Consider the following 27,675-nt stretch of genomic DNA (forward strand, 5'->3'; position numbering starts at 1 on the left):
AAATCCAATGAACTCAAGAGAACAACTTTTAAGTAGTTATTCTGTGTTCAGACCTGTGCCTGGGACTGAAAGAACATGAATAAATGTAACTGAGGAATTGTTCTTTCTCTTTGATCTAAATGGTAACTTACCTAGGGGATGAATGGGAGTGGGCAGATCTGAAGAATGGAAGAATCTGTTGTAATAGTCTAAATGCGAGGCAATGAATTATAAGGTTTCCATAATACAGATGCAAAGAGACAGAAAGATAAACTACCATAAGAATTAAAGGAGCTTGATAAGTTCCTCTGCAAAGGCTAAATTAAAATGAGACATAAATGATCAATGATTGACACAAGATAGTACAGCAGATAAAAATATGGATTTCGGTGTCTGTGAGAACTGAATTGAAGTCCCAGATCTGACATTGGAATTCAACAGTTACATGATTCTTCTCAGTTTCAGTTTTCTTTTGTGTAAAATAGAACAAAAAGTACTTCCTTCAGAAATGTATTATAAAGTTAGTGTTTTTAAAACTACAGGTTATGCCTTTTTCTTGAGAAATTAACTTTATAGTTTAATGAGGAACAGATAGCATTTTAATAAGAAAGATCTGGAAAAGAAAAGTAGAATGCATCACTCATGGTAAAAATAAGTATTTTTGTAACACTTTATTCTAGTGATTGTATATATGTGTGTGAGTGTGTGTGTGTAAGAGAATCATTGGATTAAAAATTAAAATATAAATAATAGGTATTTATGAGAATCCCACAGCCAATATCATACTGAATGGGCAAAAGCTGGAAGCATTCCTTTTGAAAATCATCACAAGACAAGGATGCCCTCTCTTACCACTTCTATTCAACATAGTATTGGAAGTTCTGGCCAGGGCAATCAGGCAAGAGAAAAAAAAATGGTATTCAAACAGGAAGAGAGGAAATCAAATTGTCTCTGTTTGCAGACGACATGATTGTACATTTAGAAAACCCCATTATCTCAGCCGCAAAACTCCTTAAGCTGATGAGCAACTTCAGCAAAGTCTCAGGACGCAAATCAATGTGCAAAAATCACAAGCATTCTTATACACCAATGATAGAGAGCCAAATCATGTGTCAGAAGTGGGAACACTGATGTTTAGAAAGATTAAGTAGCTTGTTGAAGTTTACTTTACTGATGGATCCTAGATTCAAACCTAGGCATTCTGATTCAGAAACTCCTAAGTTTTTACTACAAGGCTTTATTTTTTTGGAGAGGTCTGTACTTCTGAGAATTTGATCTTAGTATTTGTTTAAATGCCTTTATCTTTACTGCTTTGAGATTGTGATCTGTCTATTCATCTATGTCCCTATATCAGATAGATATAGAAAATAAAAATGCAATCATTTATTAGTATAATCATATATTATTTTGCGTTTATGTTTTACTAAATTAAAACTCTGAAAGAAAACGATTTCTTTGTAAATCAAAATAGTGTCAATTTTTTTTTAAAGGATCAGCAGTTCAAACAGACTTCTTTTTAAAGAGGAGGATTACATTGAGAGTTCTTTACTTTTTTGGAAGTAAAAGGAATGCATATTTAAATTTTGATTTTTACTTTTATAGAACAAGCGTCATAGAAAGTGACTTTGATTTATACAGAGAAATAGTAGGCATCTATAGGATGAATTATATATAATCAATCAACTATTAAACTAAATTAATGTGTATTTATTTATTATAGGTATAAATGAAGAAAGCAATTATTCTAATTTTGAAACACGTCATGCAAGCCATGCATAATACAATAAACATTCTGCAGTGCACATTTTTTCCAGGAAATTTAATTTTTAAAAAAGCAACATAGATATGCTTCTGGTATGAGAAATGTTACTACTGATAACATTTTACCATTTTCTCAAAATTAAAAAAAAACTATATTGATGAAGGATTGGCTTGTAATTAAGTCTATTTAAGTTATTTGTGCAAATGTTGGAAACAGACATATTTTAACTTCTGAAATACCTAGATAACTTTGTTCTTCAACTTTTGGTCATACAAATGAAGTACAATTGTTCAAAGTAAATTTCTTGGAATTATATTGATATTTCTGTTCAACAGTATGCTTTAGGTCTGAACAGAAAATCACTATTTGCTTGGCATTAGCTTCTCTGTCCATCAATGTGGTAAGTACCATAAGGTAAAGAAGAGCAATATATTGCATGATCTCTAGTCATCCAGCATTGATCATTGATTTGGAATTTTGAAAAATCAATAGGAAAAGCTAGACGTATTATAAAACTGCATATTTTTAAAATGTAAACACTCATGTGTTATTTACATGAATGCTAGCAATTCAGAGAATTATGTGTGGGCTAGAAATTCTAGAAAATATTAGGCTTCAAAGATGAGGTGATGAGACATTGTTGACTGGTTTTTCTACCTAAGCAGACTTCTACAGTAAGAGAAGTTGCTTCATATGATTTTCTAAGGTCATTTTTTTTCATAGAATCTTAAATTTTAAAGGAAGCTGAAAAGATATCTTGATCAAGCCTCTTTTAAGCTCCTCTACAATTTATCTACTAAGTCAATGCCTAATTTTGAAGATGTCTATTGTGTCTTAGGGGAAGTTCTAATTCTCACAATGTTCTTTCTTTTTTGGTTGGAATTATTTTACTGTAATTTCTGTCTAGCTATTTAAAAGTCTGTGATTCTGGAGGCCATGGAAGTTAAGTTGCCCACTTTTCTAAATTCTATTCATCTGTTTCTCACGTTGTGATATTTCAGATCTCAATTTTCTGAACTGTCTCTTTGAATATATTAACAATTAGTATTAATTGAATGCTTCTCTTTTACTAACATTTGCTCTCATTAAATCCTCCTAACAATCCTGAAAATTGATTATTATTATTATTGTTATTATTATTCTCAATGTTCAGCTGAGAGAGTAGGAGCAGTGAGAGATAAGTTGCTGAGGGCCATGGCTAGTAAGTAGATTTCCACTTTGAACCCAGGTATCAGGTACCAAAATTAACATTCTTAACCACTAAGTTATGCTGGCCCCCATTTGGCAACACTTCTCTGTATCCCTTTTAAAACTTACACCAAACTAAATGTTCTTGGAGTATGTGATCTGATTTTGGCAGAGTGAAAGTCTCACTTTCTTCACTACAAACATTGCAATCGGTATTATTTAGGACCCCAATTTTTTGTTCTATGATTATCTGTGCCCTTGGCTTAACCTGGTTTTCATTCTTGTTGTATATTTTAGCGATTCTCTTCATTTTTTATAAATAAATCTGTTGCATGCCACCCTAAAAAGATGACGTTTCATGTACACTAAACTAGATGTTTCTTTTTAGTGTTAAAATACATCTTTAAAATACATTAATTTTCTTCTCCAAGATGTTAGTATAGCATAGAAATTAAAAGATACATCACTTAATACCCGTATGAGCTTGGCAGATAATTTGTCCTTGATTTTTGTTAGCAATTAAATGGGATTCATAAAATCACTGATATCATAGTGTTGTCTTGGGTTTAAAGTAATGCAGCAAAGTAGGCAGAATATAGACATACTCAATAAATGTTAGTAAGAACAAATTATACTAGTACCAATACTTATAGCTTTGTAAGAATGACACTCCACATTTAACTTTGAAAAATCAGGTTTTTTGATAAAGACACAACACTTTTGAAAAGCCCAGATTTTCTTATCAGCAAAGTAATTTGATGAACATAGTGAAAACTACTTAGCAGCTCAAAGGAATATTCCTTGATATGGCAACAATTATAATATTCTAAGATCTCTAAAATTCTATTGATTTTTAGCAATAAAGGTTTATCTTTGCAAAACAAGCCTTCTTCCTGAGGATTTTTTTGTTTTGATTTTTAATATACGTTTTTAGGAGGTTGCTATTGGTGTGCTGCGTTAAAGATATTCAATTCCTAAGATACCTGGTTAAAACAAAACAAAACCATTTCCTCTTTCCAAACATGTATAGAACTGGATATCTCTTTCCTCATTTTCTTTTGAAAAACTCAGGAGATGCATACTGCTATTCTCACTTACTGATAAAAAGGATATTGGAGGGAAAATAAATTAAGAATGTCGCAGAGCCTCTGCTTAAGAGCCTAACCCAGCTCCTTTCGAAGAAATGTGGAGGGAATGCATTGTAAATGAGATTTGGCACCTTAGCTTCTGCAATCTCACCATAGTCAACACTCCCACTGGCTTTAGCTTGGAGAGTGCTGTGTGGGTGGTGATTGTATTTTATGTCTTTATTTAAGTGAGTGAGAGAGACTATAATGTGATAATTCTGGAAATGATAGAGGGGAAGATCCTCCTCAAATGTTTGGATGGCAATGACAGCACATTAATAGTGTAAATATTTTTTTGTGCTAGCTCTGCTGCACCTCTCAGATCTTTTTATTATATGAATGATACCTGAATTATTCTTTTAAGCAGAGCTCTTTGCCATTTGGTACTACCTGTTAGCAAGAGTTAATCATAGAGCATGATTTATCTTCTACTTGAATCATTTTTTTTTTAGGAAATCTAAAAGGAGTATTTTTATGTGCATGTTTTTAAAAACATTTATTCTTTATGCCGGGGGAACACAGTGGGCAAGCTTTTCAACAGTGACATTAATGAACCCCCAGCAGTGTCATAGGTGGATAGTTTAACAGGGAACGTCACAGGAGTTTAGACTCAAGACGTTAACCAGGGTGAGACAGATATTGTGGGGGTTGGCTTATTGTGCTGACCGGAAAATAACCTCCATCTATTACGGCCTCGGGCCTCAGGAGGAGGACATTAAGGATATACTGTTAGGGGATAGAGATATTTATGCAATATAGTGAAGTGTTAAGGACTGCTGATACCCAAGTATCTTCTCTTTTAGAAGCCACTTTGGTGGAAGTCTTCCTTCACCCACACTGATGTGGCAGAGGGAAAAGCTTGGTCATCTTGCTGCTGGTGGGAGGCACTTGCTCTTCTTAGAATCTAGTCAAATTGCATTTTGAATGGAAGGCCCACAAGCTGTATTTTAAACAATCCTATTCTAGTACTGAGGGAGAAAATTTTTACTTTCCTCTACATTCTTTTCAGTTTCCCATTTCTTGCCTGTACATTTGCAGTGACTTTGTAATTTATTGTCCAAACCAGATACTTTTGAGAATGAATGGGGATGCTATTGATGATTCATCAGTGGCTATAGAAAAACTAGGTCATATAGGTATTCTACCTATTCCTAGGCAGTGGGGAAAGTTTTAAGAGAGGCTAATGCACTGTTTGAGCTAGAGCCACAAAAGGAGTCCTTACCTTGAATAGGGGCTCTGCGTGTGTATTTGAGAAACAGAACCTTCAAATAATACACACTGTAGGTTTGCCTAGCTTTGTCTCACTTTAGAGATTGTAATTAGATGTCCACTACCATGGTCATTGGAAGGCTGAGGATTTGGGTGTTCATGACAGTGGGTAAAATCTTTTATAAACTCTCTATCACTGATACAGATGACCTGTTCTAATACTTCGTAGATGCCTAGTTTCTAATGAGTCTGGCATACTCGTTATCAGTTTGGTGCCCATTATTTCTATCACAAAATTCTACTTCTCCTTCCATAGGATAGGGGTTTTTAACATGGCTCCATAATCCCTAGGACTCATTGAATGCATTCAGGGATTCATTAATTCCTGAAATACATACACACATATATCTGCATATTTATGTATATGTTTAATTTTGAGACACATATGTATATTTTTGTATAAAGCAAGTTTCTCAACTTTCGTTAGATACCCTAAAGTTTGTGTGGTCAAAAATGTTTCAAAAAATATGGAATTGAAGTTTTTAAAGCTAGATTTTAACCTAAAAGCTATAATATCTAATATCACTTTGACACATTTTATAGAGCCTGCTTCAGTTTTATTTAGAATTAGAAACACTGCATTGCGGGAAAAATAAAAGCCACTGGGGCATTTTTTTCCTTCCATGAAGGCTACTGGAAAGAGAACTTGACAAATATAATGAACAACTTAACAATTGCATTATCATTTTAGAGGATAATAATTATACTATTCATAATAATTCCCTAGTTTTAGATAATGTTGAATATGTGACAGGGACTATTCTTAGCACTTTACACACACACACACACTTTTTTTTGTTTGTTTTTAATATGCACAGTACTATAAGTTCTTCTATCATTTCTATTTTACAGATGGGGAATTGAAGCATGAAAGATTGAATCAAGTAACTGTCCAAAGTCACACAGCTAATAACTGAAAAAACTAAGATTGAGCCCATGAAGTTTGACCCCTGAATTTAACTTCTACCCTTTTCTTGAATTATTGAATTATTTATTCATCATTTAGAAAGTACCCTTGCTTATGAATGAAAAATATTTATGTCATGTAAAAATCTAGGATATATTTTTCTATTTATCCATGTAAGTTGGTGAGTATATATACATATATGTTTGCCTGTTTTGAATAAGAAGTTCAATTTTGATTCAGGGTACATAGAGTTCAAGGTTTTGAAGGTGAAATCTAACTAGCTCCCAGAAAATGGAGTAAGAAGAAAATGGCTTCTTTATGATGCTGCCTGATAAATTTCCTAAAATGTTTGACCTTGTTAAGATACATAATAATATGATAACTTTATAATATAATGTAATCATTTTATAATAAATCTAATAATAAAATTATATTTATGTGATACTTTACTTGCCAGAATTCTTCCATGTAACCTGAAAATAACAATGAAGAAGACTAGGATTTAAACTGGAGCAGATAAAAATGCTATGGAAGAGATATTCTTATCAGTATTTTATTGCCAGTGTGTCTTTATAAAAGGATTAAGTCAAAACATAGCAAAGAAAGCAATGGGGAAAAGACATTATTCATCATATAGAAAAATCAATTAAGTCCACAGATTTCCAAAACCCATACCTTTTAGAATTTTGCTATGAATTTTCTCTAAATATTAGATTACCCATCAAGTTATTATTCAAATGTGAGGGACGAAATTGATAATGGAATTCCAAAGTAAATACATAAATGAACCCAAGTAAGCATGCAATTTGTGAATTACCATAGTTTTGCTATCCCAAACATTTTGGTATTTTGACTTTAAATATAGTGAAACAAATGCCCTGGGTTATAAAACTGAAGAAACAGGATTGATTCCTAGAAGATCACTAATCTTAGACAAATCAGTTTTCTATAGAGCTTCCTGATTTGTGCAATAAAGAAAAATAATTGTATCTCCCAGACCTATTAGAAGAGAAATATTAGCTATTGTACATAAAATTGACACTATACACACACATATATATACACATATATTTTTATTGTTGTCTATGTAATGTTCTCCATTTTAAAAACTTTTCTATTTTTAATTTTTATGAATAGACAGTAGGCGTATATGTTTATGGGATACATGAGATATTTTGATATAGGCATACAATGTGTAATGATCACATTTGCATAAATGAGATATTCATAATCTCAAATATTTATCTTTTCTTTGTGTTACATACAAATTGTACTGTTTTCATTATTTTTTAATGCACATTATTGTTGACTCTAGTCATCTAATTATATTTTTATAACCAATACTCATCCCCACTTCTCCCTATCTCATTTGCAGCCTCTGGTAATCGTCATTCTACTCTCTATCTTCACGAGTTCAGTTTTCATTTTTAGCTCCCACAAATAAGTGAGAACGTGTGAAGTTTGTCTTTCTATGCCTTGCTTATTTCACTTAACACAATGACCTCAGCTCCACCCACGTCGTTGAAAATGAGAGGATCTCCTTCTTTTTGTGGCTGAATAGTACACCGTTGTTATATGTAGCACATTTTCTTTATCCATTTATCTGTTGATGGGCACTTAGGTTGCTTCAAAATCTTGGCTATTGTGAATAGTGCTACAATAAACATGCAAGTGCAGGTATCTCTTCAATATACTGATTTCTTTTCTTTTGAGTATATACCTAGCAATAGGATTGCTGGGTCATATGGTAGTTCTGTTTTTAGTCTTTTGAGGAACCTCCAAAGTTTTCTCCATAAGGGTTATGCTAACTTACATTCCCACCAACAGTGTGTATGAGGGTTCCCTTTTCTCCACGTTCTCACCAGTATCGGTTGTTGCCTGTGTTTTCAATAAAAGCCATTTTAACTGTGGTGAGATAATATCACATTGTAGTTTTACTTTGCATTTATCTGATGATATGATGTTGAGCACCTTTTCATATACCTGTTTGCTATTTGTATGTCTTTTGAGAAATGTCAATTTAGATATTGTGCCCATTTTTAAATCTGATTATTAGATTTTTTTCTTACAGAACTATTTGAGTTATTTATGTATTTTGGTTATTAATCTCTTGTCATATGGATAGTTTGCAAATATTTTCCCCCATTCTTTGGGTCAGATCTTTACTTTGTTGATTGTATCCTTTGCTGTGCAGAAGCTCTTTAATTTGATGTAATTCCATTTGTCTATTTTTGCTTTGATTGTCTTTGCTTGTGGGATATTACTCAAGAAATCTTTGCCCAGTCCAATGTCCTGGAGAGTTTCCCCAGTGTTTTCTTTTAGAGGTTTCATAGTTTTAGGTCTTAGATGAAGTCTTCAATCAATTTTGATTTTTTTAATTTAGGAAGAGATAGAGATCAAGTTTCATTCTTCTGGTATGTTGTATTTCCATTATCATGCATTTCAAAAAGTTTGAAAATTTCCTCAATAATTTCATCATTGACTCACTGGTTATCAGGAGTATATAGTAAAATTTCTGTGTATTTGTATAGTTTCCAAAATTCCTCTTATTGATTTCTAGTTTTATTCCATTGTGGTCAGGAAAGGTGCTTGATATTATTTCAAGTTTTTGAATGTTTTGAGACTTTTTTGTTAGCTAACATATGATCCTTGAGAATGACCCATGTGCTGAGGAGAAGAATCTGTGTTCTGCAGCCATTGGATAAAATGTTCTGTAAATATTTATTAGGTCCATTTGGTCTATAGTGCAGATTAAGTCTGATGTTTATTTCTTGATTTTCTGTCTGAAAGATCGGTCCAATGCTAAAAGTGGAATGTTGAATTCTCCAACTATTGTTGTATTTTAGTCTCTCTCTCTCTCTTTAGCCCTAATAATATTTGCTTTACATTTTTGTGTGCTGCAGTTTTGGGTGTATATATATTTACAATTGTTATATCATCTTGCTGAATTGACCCCTTTATCACAATATGATTTGATTTTTTTGGTCTCTTCTTATGGTTTTTGTCTTGAAATCTATTTTGTCTGATATTAAGTATAGCTTCTCCTCTTCCTTTTTGGTTTCCATTGGCATGGAATATGTTTTTCCATCTGTTTATTTTCAGTCTATATGTATCTTCATAGGTGAAGTGTGTTTCTTGTAACCAGCAGATCGTTGGGTCTTTTTGTTTCTCCATTCAACCACTGTATGTCTTTTGATTGGATGGTTTATTTCATTGACATTCTATGTAATTGCTGATAAGTATGGCCTTTCTGGTACCATTTTCTTATTTGCTTTCTGATTGTTTTGTGGTCTTCTCTTTCTTCTTTCCTTCCATCCTGTCTTCCTTTTGGTGAGGGGGTATGTTTCAATTTCTTCTTTTTCTATTTTTTATGTATCTGTTGTATGTTTTCTGATTTGTGGTTACAATGAGGCTTGCAACCAATATAACCCACCTCAGGCCCACAGTGAGGTACTGCGTAGCTACTGCCTATGTTCATTCAAGGCCCAAGGGCTCCTCAGTCAGCTTGTAGTGAATGCTTCCTGGCCTGGGACTTTTACTTCAGGATAATGCATTCCCCTCTGGCCCAGGGAGTGTCAAGAAATGTCATCTGAGAGCCAATGCCTGGAATCAGGGAACCTTGCTTGGTGCTCTACCCCACTGTGGCTGAAGTGGTATGTAACCTGCAAGACAAAGTCCCATTCACTCTTCCCTTTCCTCTTCTCATGTAGAAGGAGTCCCTCTCCATAACAACCACAGTTGGGAATTTGCTGGCTCACACCTAAAGCCAGAACTTCTCTCAGTCTCACCCAAGGCCCATGGCTAGTACTGCCTGGGTACCACTGCTGGTTATTCAAGGGCCAATGGCTCTTTAGTCAGAAGATGATTAATCTTGCCAGGACTGGGTCCTTTTCTTCAAGGCAGCAAGTTTCTTGCTTGCCCAGGGTGTGTCTAGAAATGTCATTCGACAGTTAGTGCCTAGAATCAGGGCCCAGGGCCCTATCCTACAGTGGCTGAGCTGGCATCCCAGAGGCAGGACAAAGTCCTCTTCATTCATCCCTCTCCTCTCTTTAAGCAGAAGGAAGAGGTCTCTCCCAGAACTGTGAGCTGTGTTGCCTGAGCTTGGTAGAGAGGGTGCAAGCACTCTCTTGGCTGCTCTGGCTAGTGTCTCACTGGGGTGTGTGCCCTCCATGTCACTGGCTGTGAGCCCTGTACAGCACCAAGACTTGCAAGGAATTTCAGTCCTTTAAACCTAGACTGCCTTTCAAGTTTATTTACAATCCCAGAGCACTTTAGCCCAGAATGGCAAGGCTTGCTGGGGCTTAGGTTTTGACTGCTGGAATGGGCAATTCCTTTTTGGCTAGGACTGGGTCTAAATGCTCCCTCTGTGGGCTCTGGCTGAGTTCTTCCTGGTGATGCTTTTCATTGTAACAGGGCAACACTGAGTTCTCTTCTCCCTAACCTCCTTATGTATCTGTGAGTTCCAACCCTAAAAAGAAAAATAAAATAGAACATTGTGCCATATTCTAGGTAAACTAGAGTGGTATTGGGGATAGGAGTGTTTATTACCCATCTTTATGCAGGGAATCCCTTTCACATATCACTCACTCAGTATTTACTGGATGAAGCTGAATTGCATTAATTAGTTAAAGCTAGGAACGTGTTGTCCTTCTAGGCTTTTCCAATTTTCCTCAAGTATCAAGGCATTACAGATGACAATAAAGGATAATCTCTAAATTTGTTTAACTATAACTTGGACTGTCATTTTGTAACTATCATTTATATTTAGTCTTATCTAGGTAATTAGTTATTATGGCAACTAGTATATTGATTCCCATGCCAAAGGAATTAGCTTTTAAATCTTAACTATGTTGATTATATTGTAGACTGGCACATTTTTGTTCGGGGTCTTTATGCAGCTCTGTGGCTAAAAATTCTGAAAGAAAAAAAACCCATGCCTCTTATTTTACTTTATTTTATTTTATATTTTATTTTATTTTATTTTTTTGAGACATGGTCTTTCTGTGTTGCTCAGGCTGGTCTCAAAAGTCTGGCCTCAAGTAATGCTCCCACCTCAGCCCCTAAGTGCTGGGTTTACAGGCTTGATCCAGCATGCTCAGACCCAGCTCTCCTGAATTGTTTTATTTCACTTTTTAGTTCTTCAATTTTTCACTTAAATATATGGGGTGAAAAATATTATTGAATAATTAGATCTCTCTTAGATGGAATCCAAATTCTTCTCCTCCATAATATTTACATATTTTCAATATGTTAATAAATACAATGTCCTATATAACTATGATCTTTAAGATATAAAGTTTTTTTTACCTTTATATCTTTTGTTTGCCAACTTCCAATTTTGTTTGCCAACTTCCAATTTTGTTTGCCAACTTCCAATTTTTTATTCATTGGATTTTTAAATTTTATGTAAAAAGTAGTATTTCTCTATAGTAATTATGGACTAAGATCTTATGGTTTATTCACATTTGTTGATATTTTATGCTGTAAGCCAGTTGGCAGTAGGGATTAAGGTCATGTGACATTTTCCCCATTAAAGATGCCTTATATTTCTATAGTTTGTATGTATATATGTCTGCTTATATACATAGATATAGTATATACAGAGCATTTTTATGTACGTGAAGTCATTTATGCTATAAGTTGTATATATTAATGGATTTTCTTAAACTTCCAAGCTGCGAGTTTATTTTTTCCCCAGTTTTGGAGATAGACCAAATACTTTTTCACATAATTTTTATCTCAGTTTTTCTGCAGGGAACTTTTTTATATTAGCCAGTGTTTACAGCTGGTATTATAAGATGAGAAAGTTGGGGGAAAGGAGAAGGAAAAAGGACTGTATTTATTTAAGAAATATTTTCAGTATAGTACTGTTTTTCTGAAACATGAAATAAATATTTTATCCTCCACTGTCATTTTAGTGAAGCATGAAAGCTGAGGAAATACTGAGAAGTAATGGATGCTTACATTTTTTTTTCTTTGCAAGGGGTCAAAGCTCTTCCCTTTATATACCTGTGAAGTACAGAGGAACAGGTACTATTTCTCTTTTTGAGTTAAGGAAACTTAGGGAAATGACCTATTTTACTTCAGGAACTCAAGGAAGTTGTAAATGTTGATCCTAAGCCCTTAAGACCCTAGGCTATACATTAGTCAGCTGCACAGAGATTGTGGCAGAATCAGCTACTTAATTTGCAGGGCCCACTGCAAAATGAAATGTGGGATTCCTTGATCAAAAAATTATTAAGCGTTTGGAGATGATGACAACAGAGCAGTGAACCAATAGCAGGGTCTTTCTAAAGAGCAAGGTCCGGTGCACCTGCACAGATTACAAACACATGATGTTATTCCTATCTTGTAAGCTTGGACCACCCCACCAGTAAGAGCTAGACACAATTCCTGCTGTGGTTAAGCTGCAGATGGCAGTACTCTTAGCTATCAAAGGCAAGAGCCAGGAAAGAATGCAGAGGCAAGAACTCTGTTAGGCCAGAGAAACAAAGTGGGGGTGGGAGTACAAGCTTTGGTAGGGTGGGTACCCAGATACTTAGGATTTCCTGAGGCACACTGGATCTGTAGTTTAGGACAGCACTCCACTTCTAAATGCACCTAGCAAGTAGACTTGACTCTCTTGATAACTGTCTGTTACTTAATGTTACTGTTTGTTACTTAATAACTGTCATGTTACTACATGCCATTTGCTAAAATATAGACCTCCTTTTTGAAGGCTGAAAATGAGCTCAAATATCTGTTAAAACCAGATGACTCCCCAATCACGTGTTTCAACAACAATCACAACAAAAGTCGTTTATACATTTCTGGTCACTAAGTTAATCAATGAATATTTATTGAGCACTTATTATAAGTCATAAGCACTATTTTAGGCAGTAGAAAAATAGCAGTGGAGCAGGATAAACCCTTGACTTTAAGAAGTGCACATTCTAGTGGAGTCTACAGAAGTTAGAGAACTGCAATAACTTTTAAAATATACAATTTGGTTTTATTTTTTGAATTAAACTCTTTTTCTTTGTACTTGAAGCAAAATAAAAATAACTGTCAGAATCAAGATATATTTTTACCATAAAGAAAAAAAATCATGTTATAAAATATTAGGAAAAAAAGTAGGTTCCTAAGGGATAAGAATTTTTTTTTCCTCCTTCAAAATAGATTAAAATACCACAAATATAAAGGTCACACAAGTGACACTGCATTTGTGGGATATTTTTTAACATGAAATTAAAGTAGGGATGATTCTGGCATTGTCCTTTTGTCAGATGTGGTATTTTGTAATATTTATCTTTTGCCATAAAATCATGTTTTGATTGCCATAAAATCATGTTATTACTTATTAGGATTCATTTAATGTATTGTGTTATTTTATAAGACTTTGTCACAGCCGGGTATTAAAAACAAACAAACAAACAGAAAGCAAAACAAACAAACAAAAAAACCCAGATAGGATAACTATAATGTCTCTTGAGGAAAACAAGGGAAAAAAAAAGAAACCTACAACTTTGAAACATGGTTGAATGTTTGATAGCACATGTTAAGATCCTTTTGAATGCAGAAACAGTTTTGAAACTCCATAAAATCCTTTATTTCTCATGATAGGAGAACACTAGACATTCCACAGATACTTCAAAATTTCTCCTTGGAACATCATACAATGAAACTTAAAAAATTAATAATAAACACTTATATTTCCACATAGTCTGTGCACCTCCTTTCCTCATCCCTCACCATGTCATTATAACTTGGCAAGACTCTCTGTTTACCATTCACTAATATCTTTTTCCCTTCTTGTTTTTTGCTTTAAAATTATTTAGCATTTATTTATTAAAGCTACAACAATACATACAAGAATGCTGTCTTTTTTATTCCTACATGATTTGCTGTATTAAAACAAATTATGTGTTTATTGTTTGCTTTTAAAATCAATTCACTAGAAATGCATTAGAGATCTATTATGTGCAAGAAAAGTATTAGAGGGATGCTGAGGTTTGGCAGTGAGTGTGAATGTATAAGGGATAAATGCATAAGACATGATCCCTTCTGCTTATTTAGGAATAAACCAAGTACCTTTGTGCATCTGGCTTCCTCATATTGGAATGCCATTCTCCTATTCTCTAACCCCTGGAATCTCTACATCCTTCAGCTGCCTTCTTCTCTGTGAAGCTTTTCTGGAATTTTATAATCAAAGTTCATTACCCATCTCTACTTTCAAGAGGTTATCATATGTTTATATGGCATTAATCATTTTGCCCTTTTTAATGATCATTTTTGGTTTTATGTTTGATGACCCATTATATCTGTGCTGTGGCTATTCAATTTAAATTAAAGTGAAGTAGTATTAAGAATTCAGTTCTTCACCTGTACTAGCCAAATTTAATTGCTCCATAGCCACTTTTTTCTAATAGTTACTATGTTGGTCATCAGAGACTTAGACCATTTCCACTATCACAGAAAGCTCTATTGGACAGCGCTGCTCTAGACTGTGCATGCCTTTGAAGGCAGTGACCATAATATTGAAACTAATAAGCTTCCAAAATTAATAAAATAATATGTCTAAATGAGCTATATCACAGTGGCAGTGTAGGGCAAGAAGCAGGGGCAGTATTGTTTGGCAAATAGACACAGAGCTTTGTGTTATCTTAAGTGGGTTCTGTTACATTTGAGAAGACTTCATTCTACTTTAAAGAAAGGCATGCATCTAAAATAAATAAAGGTACCAGGAATTTAAAATACCATAAAAATCATATAGAACACGTGCCTCAAATTTTAATAAATGTGGCCACAGTGAAGTAAATGGATTAGAGAGATAATATCAGATTTTTTCTATCAATCCAAATATCCTTAATATCTAGTCTACATTCCTTTTCAATATTCTTTAGAAAAAGATTGTTATAATGGCCTTCAAATATAAGAATTCTAAGAAATTCTGCACTAATACCAAAGAAATGAGCACTTTTACTCTTTACTCATACAGTGAAAAAGTAAGTTATTGCATTCAATTGAGCTTGAAAAATAACACATAAAATTATTGGTTTGATAAAACATGCTCCCTCCGTTTCTAAGTCTATAGCCATATAAAGCCATCAAATTTTGCTCAATGTATACATTGGTCTTCAATTTAAAGATTGTCCATAAAGTAGTGTGGATATTCTGCAAGGGGAATAGGCCTGGTACAGAGGAAGGAGCACGGACTTTGGAATCAGACTAACTGGGCTTTCAGTCCCAGCTCTGCAGACTGACATTGTTGTGTTGGGAGATACTTAAGTACTCCTAATCTAAGGCCACTGATCTTTACCATACAAGTTTTTTTTTTTTTTTTTAACCAGTAGGTGGCCTTTCAATACTGAGTTAAAAACCTGTCTTCCGGTGAACTTTCAGTACCTTCACCACCTAATTACAGCCAAATGACCTGGGATGTCATACTTGAGTTTTTTTTGATGAATGATTTTATCATTGTCTGTCTTTAGATCTTATCCACATTTCTTTGGTGGCAACAGTTACAACTAAGACAAAGTAATCTGAGCTCTCTATTCTGTTTGTTTTTTGTGTTTTTATGCATATACCATATTGTTTTTATTACTATAGTCTTGAAATAAAGCTTGAAATCTGAAAGTAAAAAAAGAAGACAAAGTAAGGACAGTTTTAATGGGGTTTTAGGACAGAGATGGCCTATGCTATTTATCTTGAGTGTAGCTGAACATAATACAAAGCTCTCAAAATTAAAAGGAATTTTAGAATAATACGTGCCACTTTATGTGCCAAGAACAGCACAACTGTTTGATTGGGCTGGCCTGAAGAACTTTACTGTATAGTAACAACATTCACTACTCTAAGGACCTAGAGCATGGTAGAGTTATGTCCACTTGAATGTTATGACAGGAGAAGGGATTAACGACATTTATTTGCCTGGTGTTAGGACCCTAAATTATAAGCAGCCCCATTCCAACACACACACACACACACACACACACACACACACACACACACACACAATCTGACTGTTGTTTATTTTGAACCCCTTTTACAATGTCTACCTCTTTAACCATCTGATTTGCTTTGCATGACATAGGGGGATGGAGTGAGCTAGGTAGTTTTCTGAACCCTGTGCTTTGACTATACTTAGTTAATCTCCTACCTGAATGAAAGCCTTAGGTTTCTCATCTGTGTAATAGAAATAAAAATACTTACCTTGTATGATTATTTTGTTTTGAAGTTTAAATGAGAAATAGATGTTCTAAAAATTACTGATGTGATACTTTCTTAGCAAGTATTAATCTTCCCCCTTCCTTACCTTTCTCAGAGTTATGTTGTGAGGATTCAGTGAACTAATGTGATATATCATGAGAGGTGAAGAGCATAGAATTTGAATCAGATCTGAATTCAAATCTTGGCCCTGCTACTTATCAACTGTGTGACACTGGGGTATTATTTTATCTTTTAAAATACTTTTATTTTTAAATTTTAAAATGGGAATAATGATCCTAGTTCATGCAGTTTTTGTGAGGATAATGTAAAATGCATATAAATTTCTCTGGGCTAGACCTGGTGTTTTCCATACATTACTAAGCTATTATTAAAACACTACTCCAGTTAGTGTCTGTAGTCTGACTTATGTTCACCTTCTTTGAAGATATCTTCCAAACTAGATCATGAGTTTCTGGAGTGTTAGGAGCCGGATTTGACTCTGTTGAATTCTGAAGAACCATTGAAGTAGTGCTAAGTGCATTATGCTCATGTCTGTTCAACTTTTGGCCAGTAGAATAAATGCTTGGGGTTTTTTACCTACTTAGCTATCAGTCACTATCCTTCCGATGGCCAATAGGAGCAAAAGGTTTGGGTAAATTATTAATGTAAAGAAAGCTGAATCAAATTCATAGGTTGTCTAAGTATAATATCCCAGCAATTGTATTGTGTGACTAGAAACTTATAAATGATTAGTGACAAAAATGTGGCTCAATTTTGTATGATATTTATCAATTTATCTCATACATAGGCTATATCTACTGTATTACTTTTTAAAAAAATGTATGTTTGTGTGTGGTCTACTATGATGTCATGTAATGCATGCCCCTGACGTGTACTGAAGGCTCCCTAATGACTTCATGATGACTAGTTTTAAGGAAGAAAATAAAATTTATAAAAGGAAGTGAGCATAACCAAAGAGGGAAGAAAGGAATGTGATCAGGATGAGGAGATGGTGAATACAACAAGAGACTGGCCTGGTCATTGCCTTCCTAACCTTCATATATGGATCTCTTAGTATCATTATACAGTTTTTGTTTAAAAATATTATTTTTGTAAAAGCATCATAGCCGTTATTTATTTTTGAGATGGAGTTTCGCTCTTATTGTCCAGGCTGGAGTGCAATGGTGCGATCTCGGGCTCACTGCAACCTCCGCCTCCCGGGTTCAAGCAATTCTCCTGCCTCAGCCTCCCAAGTAGCTGGGATTACAGGCATGCAGCACCACACCTGGCTAATTTTGTATGTTTTTTAGTAGAGACGGGGCTTCTCCATGTTGGTCAGGCTGGTCTCGAACTCCTGACCTCAGGCAATTAAACTGCTAAAATTAAGTATTTGGGAGCATGAAAGATAGTTTAAAAAGCTTGTACTGTAAGCCCACCAAAAACAGATAATCTTGGAAATAAATTTTTCCTTAGCATTCTTTAAAATAATAAAATATACTGCAAAATTTTCAAGCATTTCCAAATCTTACTTTGTCATGCAATACTTGCTTATGCAGCAGTGACCTTGTTGATGCTGTGTACAATCTGTCATTTTATGCATTATCCCTATGAGGTAGATGTTAACCACTTCTTGACAAGAAAGGCAGGACACAGAAAGTTGAATTGTTTGTCTTGGTTTCTCACAAAATAAGAAATAATCAGAATGAGATTTTTATGGTGTGGGCTCTCCTGCCTGATTTATTATTTTGAACTTTTTATGTGGTTCTGTCTATGGAGAAATTGAAAAGTAAACAGATTTAGGGACTGATTGCTGTATATACATTGTTTTCAGACCATAGGAGAGACAAACTTCCAGTTCCAGTTATTTCTGTTTAATATTTCTCTGCAAATCCACAAGGCTTGTTTTATCCAGGCTTGGCCAAGTTAAATATGTTCCCTGTATTTTTCCCTTATGTTTGGAGATCTAGCAAAATATTCCTCATTATACTGTTTATTGAAGTGAAAACTTGTATGTGATTGTATGAATGCCTAATAGTCTTGAAGTAAAGGCCGTCAAATTCAACAATGCCTGGAGAGATTGCATGTATTCTTCTCTACCACATATTTATAGCATTTGTTTGGAGTGCCAAAATTTTTGTTTTAGTCCTATAGATAAGAATTTCTTAAAAGTTTTTAAGATTTTTCAATTTCTCCTAAACATAATACATAAGGAACACTTTTTGGATAAATGTTGTGTAAAGTTAGCAAAAAAAAAACAAAAAGCAAAAACAAAAACAAAATAAAAGACATTATTTTCTTTTACCATGTCCCCTGATCTCAAATCTTTTCAGTTCTCTGTTTGTTTTTTTTAAATTTAATTTTAGAGGGCTGCTGAAGTATCAAACTAATTTAGATACCAACCCTCCCGGCTGCATCAGTCTTAACCGAACCAGCTCTCAGAATATTTCCTTACCAGAGTATTTCTCAGAACATTTTCATGAACCTTTCCCTGAAGGATTTTCAAAACTGGAAGCATTTACCCAGAACACATTTGTGAAGATTTGTATGGAAGAGCCCAGATTCTAAGCTAATTTTCCACAGGTCAGATTAATTTTGTGTTTGATCTCCACAAAGTTTGTTTCCATTTGACTGATCAACATCACATATAAATGTGTTTTTCAAGCTATATATTCATGCATAATAGGATATTTCAGGATGTTTCAACAGTAAGTTAGTACCTATTATTCCATTACAGGTACCTGACAGTTGAATGCAAAAGATCTATGATATTAGAGGATATATAACATTTCTACTTAACTGACCATATGAGCTTTGCATACAACAGCACTGGTGCTTGCAGCCAAGAGATGACAAATATTTTTCCCATCATTTGAGACAAGCTGATTGAATAATAAAAATAGTAGTAAAAAAACTACCACCAATACCACAAATTATTATTTTATTGTATTATAATATTATGTATAATATTGTAAATAGTAAATAGCAAAATCAGTTGATTGAATGCTTAATATTATCTGCCAGGCATTGTGCTAAAATGTCCTGTATGCCTAATACAGAACACTTATTAGACATACAGAATGTTTCTTGCAATATTCACAATGACTATTTGAGGTAATTAATATCACCCTCGATTTTCTGATAAAGAAATTGTACTTACCTTAATCAAAGTCTCCAAACCAGTAAGTGGCAGAGGAAGCATGTAAACACAGGTCTTTGACTAATATGCTTGCTCCTGGTAAATGTCCATAAGTATTCAGCAATTAGTTCAATAAGGGCCCTTATCTTCCTCTGTGCCTGTGAGAACTACCCCCATGCAAATTACACCGTTTATTCCTCATCTATAAAAAGTGGAAGTAGGAAATAGTGATGTCAAATGTCTCTATTGGAAGAGATGAAAGAGAAGTCAAAAGCTAGAATGAATTTGTAGATGACTTTGGAATAGTGTATTAGTCATGTGTTTATTATTATTAATAATAATCCTCTAGATCCTTACTAGTCTCTATAATTTTCAGAACTTTTCTGAGTTTCACATAATATTCACAAATATTAGACAGGGCAGGTATGGTGACTCCCGTTTTGCTCATGTGGGACCTGACACTCAAAGAGTAAGTGATTATCTCAAAGGTGCAAGGCTGCTACATTGCAGACCTTGTCTTGCAATGCTACTCATAACACAGTGTGGGGCTAAATGTTATTATATGCAGAAGAGGCATGATCTGTCTGCATGAAAGAAGGAAGATTTGAAACAACTAAAGTGAGGCTTTAAAAAATGACCATTAAGACAAGTTTTAGTCGGAGGCCTCAAAGGGATGCGAAAGATAAAGTGTGTAATTTTTTTTTTTTTTTTTTTTTTTTTTTTTTTTTTTTTTGAGACGGAGTCTCGCTCTGTCGCCCAGGCTGGAGTGCAGTGGCGCGATCTCGGCTCACTGCAAGCTCCGCCTCCCGGGTTCACGCCATTCTCCTGCCTCAGCCTCCCGAGTAGCTGGGACTACAGGCGCCCGCTACCACGCCCGGCTAATTTTTTGTATTTTTAGTAGAGACGGGGTTTCACCGTGTTAGCCAGGATGGTCTCGATCTCCTGACCTTGTGATCCGCCCGCCTCGGCCTCCCAAAGTGCTGGGATTACAGGCGTGAGCCACCGCGCCCGGCCAAAGTGTGTAATTTTAAGAGAACAGTAAGCCACATAGGCTTCTGCACTTCCCAAAGTTTGCATGTATCCTGGGATCAGGGCTAACCATGCAACACATATTCAAAATTGTCATGGTTTCCAAATTATAAATATTATTTTATGTTCTTATTATATTATATAAAAGTAAGTGGTAAACAACATGCCTAGCATATTGCATTTTTAAACATATGTGCTATACATATTTAACATATATACACATATTATATGTATGTATATTATGCATATACACTATGTACATTAAAAATCTAGGGTTTTCTTATTTAATAAACGTTAGACTGTTACTTTATTTCTAAAATTATCCCCAGATTTATCGGAGATTTTTAACTTCCCTTTATTCTTTTATTAAATATGTTGTGTATATACATTACATATCTGTAGGCATAGAAAGGTGTATGAAATAATATACACTTGTTTGTTCATGGATAGTTACACCCAGAGCATGAGAATGAGGGCAGGGTCTTGATATTACTTTGTGTTTTATTTTATACTTTTGTTTGTTTGAATGATAGTGAGCATCTATTATTTTTTACTCATTTATTATGTTTTCTTATTTAAAATACAAATTAAAATACTATTACTGTAATGTATGCAATAAGCAATTGGGCAGGGTGTAGATTTCTACAATACGAGTATTTCTTGAAGTATATTTTCAAAAATTTGTCTTAGACTTGGCTTTGGATTTCTGGTCCTTTGTGCCTGTACTGTGCCGAAAGACTTTACAGGTATATGCGGAGCAATAAGCCAGTCACCATCATTTTGGTCATAAGTCATCCCTCAGATGTCATGGAAATCCGAATGGTCAAAGAAAATTTTAAAGCAAGACCTGGTCAGGTGAGTCAGTGGTCAGCAACTTTTTAAATAGCCTTTATCCTTATGTAATTTTTGGAATTTAGCAAACATAGCATCATTGAAATAGTTGAAATTCTTAATTGGTCATTTAAAACTTATCCGTTTGTTGCTTTTTAGTATATTACTCTACATTGTCCCAGTGTATCTGCATTAGAAAATCATCCATTTACCCTCACAACGGTAAGAAACATATCTCATGCTTTTTCACATTTGTAGGGTGCTATGCATCTTTTTCTTTTTTTGTGTCCTGTCTCATTCTAAAAGGTATTCAAGGCTATCATAGCATTCTTGATGTTTAAGTAAGCCATCTTTTTACAAGGAAAATAGTTATCTGCTCAAGAACTTTGTAACTACTCTTTATTACTTTTTGACACCTTACAATTGAGGAAGTAATGTATTAAAACATATTAAAGCTTGTTGATTCAAAATACAGGCCAAGCACCGTGACTCATGCCTGTAATCCCAGCACTTTGGAAGGTCAAGGTAGGAAGACCACTTGAGCCCAGGATTTTGAGACCAGCCTGCGAAACATAAGGAGACCCCGTTTCTACAGTAAATAAATAAATAAAAAAGCCAGGTGTGGTGGTACACACCTGTAGTCCCAGCTACTAGGAAGGCTGAGGCAGGAGGATTGCTTGAGCCCCAGTGTTTGAGGTTTCATTGAGCCTTGATCCCACCAGTGCTCTCCAGCCTGGGCAACAGAGTGAGACCTTGTCTTAAAAAAGAAACTTTATATATATATATAATTTCTTGAATATTTACTTTTCTCCTTTTATGGAGTATTTTAATGTATATGGAAATCTAATATATGCACAATTTTCTTTGGAGATGGAATTTAGGGGAAATACGGATACTCTGGGTTGAGGTGGAAGCATGAAACAAAACAGGCAGTGTTTAGAAAAGGTAAAATCCAGTGTAATGGGAGAGAGAATGGGAAGTAAAATTAGAAAAATCAAATGGAGTAAATAATGGCATGGGAGGGCATCTAGCTAAATAATGGACACCATCAAATATGATTAGCTAGTCAGCATATCATTTAATATTATTATAAAAATAGCATGAGTTCATTATAAACATTTAGACAATTCACAGATATAAAATAAAATAGAAACTTAAAAAAAATTTTCCCCACTTTCAATCCTTTTCTCTACTGTTTGACATATATCTTTCCAGATATTTTCCCATAAGCTTCTGCATACATGAGTTTCTAACATTTATTTGCTGGATCATATTGTTTTGTAACTGGCTCCTTTCACTCAACTACATGTGATGGACATCTTTCCATATTACCGTATGTGCCTCATTCATGTTAATGACCGTATAATATTTCACAGTAGGAAAGTACTGTAATTTATTTAATATTCTCATTGATGTTGGATATTTGGACTTTATTCATTTTCTAAGAAAGATAATTGAGAGCAGAGACCACATGTTTAAATGTATACTTAAGAAAGATAGCAAAACTATTTTATATATATGGTATGTATACATGCAGACAGATGGGAACATGTTGTAAAGCATGTTGTAAAACATGTTCCCATCTGTCTGCATCTATACATCCCATATACATGAAATTGGTAACATGAAAATAGAAGGGAATGATTGAAAAGGGAGAAAATACACAAGTAAGTTTGTCTTTACTTAAATAACTTAAGAAGTTTTGCCTAATCCTGGGTTCATAAGAAATTTACTTCAGATTGCCCTGGCCAGAACTTCCAACACTATGGTGAATAGGAGCGGTGAGAGAGGGCATCACTGTCTTGTGCCAGTTTTCAAAGGGGATGCTTCCAGTTTCTGCCCATTCAGTATGATATTGGCTGTGGGTTTGTTATAAATAGCTCTTATTATTTTGAGATACGTTCCATCAATACCTAGTTTATTGAGAATTTTTAGCATGAAGGGCTGTTGAATTTTTTTGAAGGCCTTTTCTGCATCTATTGAGATAATCAAGTGGTTTTTTCTCTTTGGTTCTGTTTATGTGATGGATTACATTTGTTGATTTGCATATGTTGAACCAGCCTTGCATCCCAGGGATTAAGCCAACTTGATCTTGGTGGATAAGCTTTTAGATGTGCTGCTGGATTCGGTTTGCAGTATTTTATTGAGGATTTTTGCATCAGTGTTCATCAGGGATATTGGTCTAAAATTCTCTTTTTTTGTTGTGTCTCTGCCAGGCTTTTGTATCAGGATGGTGCTGGCCTCATAAAATGAGTTAGGGAGGATTCCCTCTTTTTCTATTGATTGGAATAGTTTCAGAAGGAATAGTACCAGCTCCTCTTTGTACCTCTGGTAGAATTTGGCTGTGAATCTGTCTGATCCTAGACTTTTTTTTGGTTGGTAGGCTGTTAATTACTGTCTCAATTTCAGAGCCTGTTATTGGTCTTTTCAGGGATTCAACTTCTTCCTGGTTTAGTCTCGGGAGGGTGTATGTGTTGAGGAATTTATCCATTTCTTCTAGGTTTTCTAGTTTATTTGTGTAGAGGTGTTTATAGTATTCTGTAATGGTAGTGTGTATTTCTGTGGGATCAGTGGTCATATCCCTTTTATTATTTTTATTGCATCTATTTGATTCTTCTCTCTTTTTTTCTTTATTAGTCTTGCTAGCAGTCTAGCTAGCTTTTTGATGTGCTGCTGGATTTGTTTTGCCAGTATTTTATTGAGGATTTTTGCATCAATGTTCACATATGAGGCCAAGAGTTTGAGACCAGCCTGGGAAACATTGTGAAACCCAAACTCTAGTAAAAACACAAGACAAATAGTTGGGCATGGTGGCACACGCCTGTAATCCCAGCTGCTTGGGAAGCTGAAGCAGGAGAATAGCTTGAACCCGGGAGGCAGAGGTTGCAGTGAGCCAAAATCGCGCCACTGCACTCCAGCCTGGGTGACAGAGTGAGACTCAACTCTCAACAACAACAACAACAACAACAAAAGTTACAATGCAAATAAAACAATTAAGTACAGAATCACACTTATAAATAAAATAAAATAATTTTAATAATACAAATGTTTAAACAATGTTATTTAAAATATTTCAATTTTAATATTTTATACTACTGTTAGCAGTAATAATCCTATAAGAAACACTGATTGTAAAGTAGTAGCTTGGACATTCCATGGTACATTAATTCCAAACCTTGGACATAGATTATGTGCTTTTAGTTTGTTCATAGTTTATTACGAACCAATGACAAATACCTACCTTTATATTTAGTGTTTTCACTGATTTTTCAGGCTACCTTTCCTTTTTGCCTAATGAGTTGTTAACATAAGATACAGTACCTTTATCTTCATTTATTTCTCTCCTTATAGCATTCCTACAAGACCTACATTAACTAGTCAACTCAGTGAGCTCTGAAGTCTTGGACTTGCTTTATGTAACCCAATCACTAATCACAGGGCCCTTCCACTGCCGTTTTCTTTCACCTGTGCCATAACTTCAGCAACCCCCCCCCCCCCATTTCCTTTTAATTCATAGTGTGGCATACCAACTCTAATGATCAACACATGCCTTTTTTCCTCCTATTTCATTTGATTTCTTATGCAACTCTCACCCATTTTATGTATCTTTGCTTTAATAGAGACAGTGACCTGCAATAATTAAGAATTAAGAGACCTGGATCCAAATTTTGTCTTGTCTTTTTATTGGGCAAGTCAGTATTTTAAGCCTTAATTACTCAATTTTCTTATCTATAAAAGACAATTCTGTAAAGTTATTGTAGATTTTGAAAATAAATCACTTAACACTTCCCGTGACACATGGTACTTGATAAAAGCTGGGTAGTCACAGGCAGATGGTCCCTTACCCATAGCCCTTAGTTTAGATGCATTTTTAGAATTCAGAATTTATGGACTTTAAAAGGTATGCATATTTCATATCGTACTTAACATATCCAACAGGATGTTAGTCAGCATCTCAAACAAGTGGATAATTCTGTAGGACAATGCTTATGTGTGAATTTTTACACAGAAATATTAGCCTCCCATTAATTCAAGTCAGGTATTGTTACCAAATAAGTTATGAAAAAACCATTATTCAAATTTTGGAATTGAGGATAAGTGAGTAGGAATCCAGAAAACAAGAAGAAATTTTTCATTTTTCTTATTGGAAACTAAATTTTATTCTTTCATTTTGACTACCTAGATGTTTTCTAGGTTTCCTAAATATGGGACCATAAGCACTTTTTTCACCTACACTTCCACAACTCATCCCTTTCCCCAGGTACTCTCACCACTCCAGATGTCTTCTGAGGATTAAGGGAGGGAATGAAATAGAGTTATTTCTGTAGGAGCATAATTGTTGGGCATGGAAAATTAATGTCACATTAAGAATTTTTTTTCCCTGGAATTTGTTAGGGTAAGTATATATTATCTAGGGAGAAAATGACACAAAAAAGCATTAGTTTTTGTTTCTTCCTTTGTGATTAAAAACTGGCTTTTCTTATATATATTTTAACTTATAAGATGTTTTAGCAAGACTTGTAGTTAAATGAAATATACTAGCAATTTTAACGTGTGTAATTTATTGTTTTATATAAGTATTTTTGGGTTTTAGAGAAATGTAGATTGTCTTATTGATCTGTTGACATTGATTTTTTTTTCTTCCACTAATAAGGATCTATATAGATTTTAGTCTGTTCCTTCCTGTTATCTATTGATATGGGGGACTTGCTATCAGGATAAAAGTTATAATTGAATTATAGTTTCATATTATGTAATTATTAATCACAATTGATTCTAGTATTTTTTTTTAGTGTCCAACTGAAACCAAAGCAACATTTGGGGTTCATCTTAAAATAATAGGAGACTGGACAGGTATGTGGAACATACAGTTTTAAGATACATTCTTTGAAAATAGTGGAATGTAATAATTTGAATGTGTTTTAATATAACTACCAGTATGTATAGAGATGTGTGTGTGTTTCAAGCTCTTCTGTTTTTTTTTTTTTTGCTTGTACAGTTTTGACATCTATGTTTTCTCTAAGATGCATTTTTGCAATCAGAATACCTTTGATATCAGTAATTATTAATAATACATTGTTCAGTGTGCTTGCAAATCATAGGTTTCTACCTACTTGTCAGGTGTGCTGGCAATAGTGGGAATGCTGAAATGTGTTTCTTAGAAAACATGAGTCAAAATAATCAACACCTGATATTGAGATCACACAAATCTTCCAGTTCTTGCATGACATTTTTTTGTGGTGTTCCAGTATATAGAGCAACTTCACAGTAACTTTGGAATAGATACTTTTAACAGCAGGCCTGTTGGTAAATACTTTTTATTACCTGAGAGATGCATTGTAGTAAGAGCTTTGAGTGAATAAAAGAAACATTATTCACTCTTATATTAATATTTCCTTGACCCGCCAGAATAACTGACAAGTGAGTACTCAGTAAATGTTGGCTTGTTAGTTGGTTGGTTATGTTATTGTTGCAGGAAAGAATGCAGATATAAACATGAATGCAAAAGTAAATTTAAATATTCTTATACTTAGGTGCTAAACAAGGAGTTGGTAAGTAAAATCTGTAGGGAACCAGAAAAAATGTAGATTAAATGTGGTCTAGGGCTGTAAGAGAAGCTTCACAGAAAAGACAGAATTTGAACTGAAGCTTAGAAGTCAGGCAAATGAAGAAAGATGTAGGTAATTTAAGTGAAAGTCACAGTGTTGCCAAAAATCAGGAAAGACAATGATTAACTCTCTTTGGAAAGGATGAATCCAATCAGTCTTTAATCAATTAAACAAAAGCAAAGTCAATCAAACAAAATGAAACAAAGACAAAGTCAATCAAACAAAAGCAAAGATTTTGTTCTGGGTAGCAGCATAGAAAAGCCATTTAGGGCCAGCTTGGTGAATGAATGCCTCAGCAAAATATTAGAGTAACCAAGGGACTTTAGGGAATTTTTGAAGCATTTGAAGCACTATGATGAAAATGGTATTAATTAAGTTGCTAGTTGGACAGATTAAAATCAAAGGAAGACTTGAAGGTACTTAAAGGCAGAGGGAAAGGAGGCAGTGGAGGGGTGAGGGTGGAAATTGGAAGTAATGGATTTGTGAACACAAGTTAAGAAGGTAGCATTAGAAGGAAGAATCTAATTTCTGTAAAAACCAAGGAAGGATAAGATGTTGGATAATAAGAAAGATGTGTTTTGAAATGAGGAGAACAATAGTTTATATAAGGAGTTTATTTCATAGAGTTAAAAAAAATAATAGTGGTATGT

The 27,675-nt window shown here is 34.3% G+C and overlaps 1 protein-coding gene across 1 annotated transcript in view; it reads left to right on the top strand.

Annotated features, from left to right (window-relative positions):
- Positions 1–15,129: 15,129 nt before the first annotated feature.
- LOC117975111 (NADPH oxidase 4-like) overlaps positions 15,130–27,675 on the top strand; it is a 58,806-nt gene continuing 46,260 nt past the window's right edge. Inside the window, 5 exon segments of the mRNA XM_063608313.1 lie at positions 15,130–15,216; positions 18,665–19,000; positions 21,276–21,440; positions 21,576–21,638; positions 26,210–26,270. Coding sequence (XP_063464383.1) covers positions 15,130–15,216; positions 18,665–19,000; positions 21,276–21,440; positions 21,576–21,638; positions 26,210–26,270 — 712 coding nt within the window.

This window comes from Pan paniscus, chromosome 9 (genome assembly GCF_029289425.2).
Source record: "Pan paniscus chromosome 9, NHGRI_mPanPan1-v2.0_pri, whole genome shotgun sequence".
Taxonomy (NCBI): Eukaryota; Metazoa; Chordata; class Mammalia; order Primates; family Hominidae; genus Pan; species Pan paniscus.